This window comes from Amphimedon queenslandica, unplaced genomic scaffold (assembly GCF_000090795.2).
Source record: "Amphimedon queenslandica unplaced genomic scaffold, v1.1 AMPQUscaffold_13115, whole genome shotgun sequence".
In the NCBI taxonomy this organism is placed as follows: Eukaryota; Metazoa; Porifera; class Demospongiae; order Haplosclerida; family Niphatidae; genus Amphimedon; species Amphimedon queenslandica.
This window is the reverse complement of record NW_003546649.1, coordinates 6,865-16,740: the sequence shown is the minus strand read 5'-3', so window position 1 is coordinate 16,740 and position 9,876 is coordinate 6,865. Positions and strand designations below refer to the sequence as shown.

At 39.2% G+C, this 9,876-nt stretch overlaps 1 protein-coding gene across 1 annotated transcript; it reads right to left on the bottom strand.

Annotated features, from left to right (window-relative positions):
* Positions 1-1,085: 1,085 nt before the first annotated feature.
* On the bottom strand, positions 1,086-2,124 carry LOC105314065 (ATP-dependent DNA helicase Q-like 3). The gene is made up of 4 exons (XM_011407990.1): positions 1,989-2,124; positions 1,599-1,827; positions 1,346-1,551; positions 1,086-1,258 (listed from the first exon to the last, which is right to left on the bottom strand). The coding sequence occupies exons 1-4, from the start codon at positions 2,122-2,124 to the stop codon at positions 1,086-1,088; spliced, it is 744 nt and encodes a 247-aa protein (XP_011406292.1).
* Positions 2,125-9,876: the final 7,752 nt, after the last annotated feature.

The window sequence follows — 9,876 nt, the reverse complement described above, 5'->3', positions numbered from 1 at the left end:
ACACATCATTTATCTGGTAGTCCTGCCTCGGTATAGCTGAACTGTCTGGATGCCACAGTCTGAGGGGTGGTTTGACATCAGACACTGACGCCCAGTCTTACAGCAACCGCTCACCACCTGAAGTATTACTAGCAGCAGATCGAGAGAAAAAAAGGAAGTACCATCAAGCGTGCAATGAAAGAAGAGCTCAATTCACACCCCTATGTGTATCACTTAATGGAAAGATGGGTAAGGAAGCCACTATTTTTATAAATGGCCAGCTGAAAGATTGTCATCAAAGTTGGGACAGAACTATAGTATTGTTTTATGTTGGATTAGGATCAGACTTTCATTCGCGTACTGCAAGCCACCAATTCTTTTGCTCTTTCTTTTCCTTGTAAAATAATAATAATACTAACAAACAATTAATATTATAAACATATCATTTATGCAGTGAACAGTTACAGATATGTTCACATATGTCAGAACAATCACAGTTATTCTGTAAAGATGTTTCTTCATAAAGTAGAAAAGTGTCATAAATCAACTTGTGCCTGCAATGGATTGCGTTTTTACAACCTGGGGGCGTAGCCCCCAGGTCGTCCTATGATTGATTTCACCCATGTGCAATATATATATATATTTGTATGTCAACACTTACATTTCTTCTATACATGTTGTATTGGAGAAATAACAAGCCTTAGCAACCACCCGTTCATGCTACGTAAGTGGGTGTGGTCACGGCAACACAAAATGGCGGCGTGCACATGGGACAAAGTTATGATCTTTCTAACAGCGAAAGAACATAGAGGTACTGTCTAAAGACTATTCTAGAAGCATTAGAAGGTGGAGAGAACCTTCATAAGTCTTAATAAGAACCCAGTTGTACTTGCAAGGTGGTGAAAACAATTATAGGAATATTTTTACACTGTTATGCTTGTTTCTATACCCTTGCATACCAGGAGTAATTCTACCTCTGGGATATTGTGCAGCTCTGCCTATTTCCTGAGCATATTCCTCCAAGGTAATGTGATCCCCAGTGATATATATGTCTTATATCTGAGCAGTGAATACTCATCCTGACTGCACAGGTTGCTACTGTTATTCTAATTTGTGAACTCTCTTTCACAAATACATGAGGGACTTTTTTCAACATCTTCTGTACTAGCTCTTGTGTATAAATCAAGAAGACAATATTGACAAACGATCGATTTTCCAGGGGCATATATGAGGTACAGATCAAGGAATAGCTCTATCTTGTCATATACAAAGTTACAATCTGAATATGAATGGCAAAAAATTACATTTTTATGGTAATTTAATCCTTCCTTCCTCAATTGAGTATACACATTGTTTGCAAACTTACTCAAAGACACAGACGTAACAGTCAAAAAGATGTTGTTTCTACAGGATGAAATCCCTATCACTACCACAATCTCCATTAGCAAACTCTTTACCACAGATTCAAAAGTTGTCTTTGTTGCAGTAGCTGTTGCAGCTATTACTGGTACACTTGGTAAAGAACTGCCAATGTGACCAAATTCAGCCAACGTTGTTTGAAAATAATCTCCCCTGAATGGAAAGAATAATTACTCATGTAATAAAAGTGTCAATCTTACCATGTTTTAACACAATGTGCTTCACCAATTGGTAAGACTACCATATTATCTTTAAACACATTATTGTGCAGCATTCCTCGATAGAGTGGGTTGCATGTAATATTCTCAGGGCTAATTAGAATCAGTGGGACATTGCCACTGACTATATTCTTAATGACATCTTGATCATGTTGAATTTCACCAACATACTCAACGCAGATCCCCTTGCTGGTAAAATTACTTTGTTGGTCTAGCATTAGTGAGGTCAAGGGACAAATACATACAACTTTTCTCACTCCCACTTCTCTGCCTAGTGCAAAATAACTTTAATGCTTAGTGTTTGATACTAACTTAACCACTATGTAGTCAAAAGCTGGAATGTAGGAAGTATGCCATACAATAGGGACTTGCCACAACCAGTTGGTAAAACACAAAAAACATCTTTATTCTGTAAAACAGCAAGCACTGCTTCTCTTTGTTTGTCTTTCAGAGTTATACCAACTTTAGCCTCGGCTAATAAGAGAGAATCTGCAGCTGGAAGAGACATAGCTTGAAGTTTGAACTGTGTTTGAATTTAGTTTTGCATGTCAGACTCAAGTGGGTTGGGTAGACTAATTTCAACCATGTGTAAGTAAACGGTCAAATTTATGGTAATTTGAGGAGATATGTGACATTGCATTGTGACGCCATACTTCTGGTTCACCCAATTTTGGGTGAAACAGAAAAGGCGGAGTGTGGTCAATTTGCCCTGCCAGACCCTCGCATAGGCACATAGGGAGGAGCTGGCTACGCAAGACTAGCAACAAACTATCTCTGCAACAGCAACATGTTCATTACAGTTTAATATTATTCCAAGCAGTATTAGTCAAGGCTGTATCGGTTATTTTGCTAAAATTTCTACCTTAAATCGCGCCATATTATGATTGTTGGAATTTATTTAGTGAGAAATGAGTTGAAATCATTCCACTGATGCATTTAAATGAATTTTATATAGTGATCAAATCAGTTAGTAGTCCAGTAATTTATCAATTCCATACAGTGACAGAAGAGCTGATGGACTTGGAGTACATAGTAGTTTAGCTTTAATGCTAACTGTTCATATTGTAGATGCCCAAACTAAAAAATGGCATTTAAACAATTACTTATACTAATGATTAAAAAAAGCATAGATGATTTAATTTTTTCGTTCTCATGCAGTTAATAATATCATTAAATGACTGTCCTTTTAGTACAAGGAAAGCTGTAATTGATCGTTTATTTTTCTGCCTAATAATAGTACTAATGTAAAGGAATGGGATCACTACCATTCCTTATTCTTATTCTACGTTTACACCAGCTTCTTTAACAGAGCCAGGCCTGTTTAAATTGGGCCAGCACAGTTTCATTTGATAGTTAGTGTAAATAGTACCAAACTGAGCGGAAGTGAGATAGGCCAAACCAGGCCAGCATGGTTAGTACAGCAGGGCCAGCTCAGCCTGGTTCTGCAGGGTTTGGCCCACTTTGTTAGTGTAAATGCACTATTAGTATGGCAGTGCAAGAAAAAACTCAAAAATCCACTTATAGGTGAATGCTTAAGTTTGCTATTTTGAGTCTTATTCTCAGTATGGCAATGCAAGATAAAGACTCAAAATAGCAAACATAAGCAATCACTTGTAAGTGGAATTTTGAGTTTTGTCTTGCATTACCATACTAAGAATAAGAAATGATAATGATCCCACTTCTTTACATCAGGGCTATTGCATTATTAGGCAAAAAAAGGACTAATTTCACCCATCAAGCAACGTATTTACAAGCATCTATGCTTCTTTATTTATTTATTTATTTATTTATTTATTTAAAACTTTACAGTGACGTTAAGAGTGATAGATAAGAGGAGGGAAGAGAACTAGACAGAAGAAACACTGAAGGCCTGACCAAGGAAGCTTGGCCAGCCAGAAAAAAGAAAGAGAAAAAGAGAAGGAAAAAAAAAGAAAAGAAAAGAAAAAAGGAAGACAAATGAGTAGCTAGCTAAGAGGAAATAAAATGCAATCAGAGTTAAAACAATAGTAATAATAAAGTAAAGTAATAATAATGACTATAAGCTGAATTAGATTGGCTTTAGGATATGACATCTATTGCAGGGACAAACCAGATGGTAACTGCATACATCAGACGAGTCAAAATGTAGGAGAAACTGATCCCAAAAGTAGATCTTGATGCGGGAAATAGCCGATGCAGCAGAGAGGTTTGGATCGATATAGGGGAGATGATTCCAGAGCCTGGGGAGCCTGTTGAAATATGAATGGCGGGTTTTACTAGAAGAAGGACTAGCATAGAGAAGTTTAGATTGAGAAGAGAATCTTGTAGAGGAGTCTGAGAATCTAATAAAGTTCAAAATGTCAAATGACGGAGAGGGTTTACTTGTATTATTGATAAAGAATGATAGGTCATTCAGTTCTAACACCATCATTAGAGGTAGCATGTTCAGAGAGGTAAGGCGGGACTTGTAGTCCGAGACATAATCATTAAGGATATATTTAGTGGCTCTCCTCTGGACTTGCTCTAGCAGTTTTATGTCTTTGATAAGGTAGGGCCTCCAGATAAGCGAACAGTATAAGAGCTGTGAACGTACAAGGTATAAGTATAAGTCTCTTCTAGTACGAGTGTCAACAGAGGCACTGAAAGATCTTCTAATTAGGCCTAGTGTCTTGTAAGCATTTTTAACAATGGAGGAGATGTGGTTCGACCAGGTAAAGTCAGAAGTGAAAAAGACTCCAAGGTCTTTATGAGTATTGGCGGCCAGGAGCGGGACACTGTTGATGGTATAGGAAGGAGACGATGATTTGTTCGAGACTCTGAGAATGACACTTTTCATCTCATTGAAGGACATGCCATTGTCACAGCACCACTGTCCAAGCATGTCTAGGTCTTCCTGAAGGTTTTGGTTGCTGATAAATGTGGGATTGCATGAAAGAGCACACTTGGTGTCGTCTGCAAAAAGTAAAGAGAGTGTTTCACAGAGGCAGGGAGGTCATTAATAAAGAGTAGGAACAAGAGCGGTCCCAGGATACTCCCTTGAGGGACCCCAGAAAGGACGTCAAGAGATGTAGATAAAGCACCATTGACAGAGACGACCTGGGTTCTGTTAAACAGGTAGTCACTCAGCCAGGTGAATAATAAGCCTGATATCCCGAGAGATTGAAGCTTGTTAAGAAGCAGTTCATGGGGAACTGTATCGAAGGCTTTTTGTAAATCCAAGTAGGCAATGTCTGTTGCCATGTTTTTGTCCAAGTTATTTGAGATGAGATTGACCATTAGCAGCAGCTGCTGTTGAGTGGATTTTCCTTTGAGAAAGCCAAATTGAGATATAGAAATGCTTGGAGACAGGAAGAGAATCATTTGGTCAAAGACTAAACGCTCTAGGACCTTGGACAGGGAGCAGAGCAAGGAGATTGGTCTATAATTCTTGACGGATGATCTATCGCCAGATTTAAAGACAGGAGTAATTAGGTGGATCTTCCATTCCCAGGGAAGTTTTCCATATAGTAGTGACTGTGCAAAGAGGTGGTGAATTGGGATGTGCAAAGCTATAGCACAGTTCTTTAGAATGTGAGGACTGACACAGTCGATGCCCATCGCCTTGGATGTGTCAAGCTTAATTAGAGCCTGATATACGTCCATAGCTGAGAAACTGATGTTACTTAAATAGTCGACTGGAGAGGTGTCAGCAGACAGAATATTGTTGGAAGTAAAAGTTGAGAAGACAGAATAGAAATAGTTGTTAAATGGGTTTGCCTTACCAACATCATCTGAGAAAGATAAGTGATCAAGAAACATGACTGGGGGTAATGAGTGAGTTTGAGTAATAGATTTGATGTAGTTGGAAAGTATAGATGTGTTGGTTGGGGAGGAATTGGAAACCAAATTTGACTCATAGGTTGTCTTAGCAGCAGATATGTGATCCAAAAGGTCTTGCTCCTGCTTATTAATCCTCTCACCAGTGTCCCAGGTTGGGCGACGATGATGTCTCCTTCTAAGAGAGTGGAGTCTATTAATTTTGTGACGCGTCTCAGGGGTGAACCACTTAGGGTGAGAGCGGGTGCGACTCGTAACAGATGGAGAGAAGTGTGAAACTGCTTCTGATAATGCCGATTTCAAAATAGACCATATCTCATCTACATCGGAAGACAACATACAAGCAGTAAAGTCGTACTCCTGAAGAAAGACATTCATACTGTCAAAGTCACTTTTGGAATAGTTTGAGAAGGAGCGAGGCCGAGAGTAACTTGACGGGCGGGGCATGTCAAAAGATAATTGAAATCTAATTAAGAAGTGATCAGAAAAGAGGAATTTGTCAGAACAAACCTCTAAACCCCTAACAGAGCCAGCTGAGTTAGTAATTATGAGGTCCAAGATGGCTCCTTTGGTGTGGGTAGGATATTCAACTAGTTGTAAAAGGTTTCTTTGGAAAATAAAATCACAGAGAAGAAATGAAAACTCAGTGGAGGCAGAGAGTGTAGCCCAGGTAATGTCAGGGCAATTGAAGTCTCCCAGGATATATACTGTGTCATAAGTGGAGAATAGGTGGTCTAGATAATCTAGTACTGACTTGAAGTAAACCAAGTCATGAGAGTGGGGAATATATACAGTACATACACAGATAGATATAGATCTATCATAGGTAATCAGTAATGTGACAACCTTGAGTGAGGGGGGAGTAGCCACAACAGAAACTGGAAGAGACTGGTGGACTGCCAAGAGAACACCTCCACCCCGGCCATCGCGGTCAGATCTGTAAATGTTGTAGTTAGTCGGGAGAATTTCTCCATTAATGATGAAATCAGATAACCAAGTCTCAGTTAATGCAAACACAAATGGGGAGAGAGAATAGACCAGAGATTGAAAAGTGCCAAGCTTATTCACGATACTCCTAGCGTTCCATGAACACACTCCTAGTCAATCCTGGATGGATGGACAAGGATCAGAGGAGGGGGAGTTCTCAAACTGAGTATTAGTCTCTAGGGAGACAGGTGTGCTTGGATGAGTAGGGGTGACGTCACTGTGAGCAGCTGATTGGCAGGTGAAACCTGTGATATCAGCACGACCATGAAGCAGGGTATCTATGTATAAGCCAGAGCCCCTGATTTTAATACTTGACCGAGCAGTCCCCTTGTCGAGGAGAGAACGACGCTCCTTTAACAGATAGGATTCAATCTTCCTCTCCTTTAAGGGTAGGTCTCTCTTAACATAGACCGGAGAACCATCAGATGTGTGAATGTTAGTACGTTCAGAAAGGATAGACTGGACATCCTTGGAGCTGTTAAACTTGACCAACAGAGAACGGGGTTTTGTGGAGTGACGATCGTACTTCCCTAATCGCAGGCAGTCCCGCACTGAAACAGAGGAGAGGGAAGGAACAGAGTCTCCTAGAACAGATGCTACCTTGTCATGATCCTGTCTCTGACGTACACGAAGACTAGTTCCATGTGGGTTCTCAGGAATCCCATGTAACACAAGGTTAAACTTCCGTTGAGAGTCAGAAAAAGGGGTACGATCATGAACAGTGGGTCTAGCAGAAGGGTGGTCAGAGGAGGATCTTGCGGGAGGTTGGTCAGAAGAGTGAGCAGGGGCCCTTGTAGTTGGGAAAACAGAAGATAACTTTTGAGAGAGATCGGATACAAGAGAGGATAGATTAGAGACAGTGGAGGAGAGATCTGAAATTTTCTCTTTCAGAGAAGTAATCTCTTTGGCCTGGAAGTCAAGGCGACAGTATGGGCAGAAGAAAGGGTCCAGGGAGGAGCTCAATGAACGAAAAGCAGATTTAGAAATCCCTGCACATAACCTATGCATCCACCCACATGATGGGTTCTCACATTCAATTGCCTCTTCCCCAGCAATACCTCTTTTCTCGTCTTGTTCGGCTATAGGGTCCTCACAAATAGAGCAGATACATACAGGATTCCCTTTAGCTTTGGTGTTAGATTTAGGATTAGAGTTCCTTGCAGTCATTCCTGCTATGGACACAGAGAACAGTGATCTGTGAGCAAAGAGAGAAAACAACAAATACAACAATGGCGGACTGACCACGTTTCGTGGCCGGCAATAAAATTATTGGACCGGCAGAGAAGCAAAAAGATAGATATTGAGTAGAGGTAACTGTAGTCAGCAGCAGGAAACAGAACTAAAGTGGGTAGGCACTTGAGAGATTCAGAGAGAACAGACAACCAAGAGAGTAGCCATATTAAACCACACCTTATATGCTTGTGATGTCACATTTAACCACACCCACTGACAGGAAGTAGCACAGAAGGAAGCAAAAAAAACATCTTTGAGAGCTCACATTTCAGTGAATAATTTCTTTTGAATAGTAAAACTGATTACACATCATTAGTATAATACATGATAGTTACCCTATAACACCAGTAACAATTACTCTAATTTGACTGACCCCATGTTTGTCCACACAGTATATTTCAAGAACCACAATTGCTGTTGAAGAAAATGCTCAACATTTGTATATAAGTAATCTTAGGCACTGTATTCGTTATGCATCTCCTGAAAGTTCGTTACAAAAGTTGGAAAAGGTGGGACCAAACGACAAAGAACTGTCAGTATGAGGAATTTGCTTCCCAATCTTCAACCAGTGGCAACACAAAAAGAAAAACAACAAAACAAATCACTTCAGAATTACAAAACCAATGCATTTGAAGAAATACAATTAAACAATATAAGAGCTGATTTAACAACATATGTAATTAAAAGAATAACATCTATAGCCGGTTTCAGTTGAGTTTGACAGGATGTTTTTATCATCAAAACGTCACTTGTAGCCCCACCCACATGAAATAAAGTGGCTGAAAACTTCAACATGCTCCTTTCTTCTTGCTACAACTTGTTTATTATCCTATTTTGGTCACTGCTAGCCCTGCAACTGACATGAAGGATCTTTGTGCTTGCTATTACTTGAAGAAAGAATCCAGAGATGCAAAATTTTAACTGAATTTCTGAGCGGCAATGGTGAAAACAAATAACAAAGGCTTAGAGAGGTACAGCAGACTAAGTGAGAACTTCTTCCTGGAGTGCAAAGTCTTTTTGTTTAATTATATCTTGGCCTGGAGTGCTCATTTCACTTTATTTGATTGTCAAATAATAAAAACATGATTATTGACATATTTAATAAGATGCTAATGATATTTACTATGTGAATGTCAAACATTAAGGGGTGAGCAAACGATTAACATTTGAATAAGCGGTATATAATGTCTATATAGACATTGATGTAGTGGCTATTAAATCTTGAAGGTTGATCTTATTCACTGTCTCTTTTTACTACAGCTGTAAAGAATTTGCATGACATTTCATAATTTGTTCTAGTTTTATGAGTTAAGAATTTCTGCAGTTCATAGATCTAGCATGGAAGATAGTTGGTCTCAGAAGCCAGAAGACTCCATTTGTTGTCTTTGGGTGCAATGATACCTATCTCTAGCATTTCTATTGGACCTCCTCGCACTTTTCTCCTCCTCAATCTCACTCCTTCTCTCCCAATCACACTTGTTACAAATTCAACGAGCTTCACAAGCATCTTCTTGTGAATTACTCATGCTTTAAGCTTCAGCTTCTCTTGTTTCTTGAACACTCTTGAACTCCTCTATGTCCTGTCTTCCAGTGATTTCTGACGTTGCTTTACTCGTCTTTGCACGTGGTACCGTAATTATCAAAATTATCATTTTAAAATGTGTAATTATTATTTTTATAAATGCATAAATAGGGGTGATGTGCTTGTACAAACAAACAGATAAACAAACAGACATACTCGTCTCAACTAAGTGGGGTTCACTTTTGCTCGCCCCAATAATAATACCTAGGTGAATGTAAAACATTGAGGGGCAAGCAAACCAATTAAAATTGCGATTTTCGATTAGCAATATACAATGTCTATACGAATTGATGCAGAGATGTAGTCACATAGAACTAAATAAATGTTGATGTACTTATGTGGAGCAGAGAAGAACTTTCATTAGTAGAAGGTAATTTCATACTATGAGCTTGCTCTTTTAGCTTTATGAGTTAAGAATTTCAGCAGATATTAAAGTTTCCTTGTAGCACAGAAGATAGTTAGAGCATATAAAGCAGTCACTGTCTCACATGCAATCTTCTTTCAGATGGATAAGGGATCTAAGCTTTTACAATCTGTGATTCAAGAATGATCACAGACCTTGATGATTATATAGCTGCTTTCTTGACATTCTTGCTGCGAGAAGTGTCTGGACAACAGATGAGTCTCATCCTGCTGCAAGTAAGCTGGAGAATGCTCCCGTCA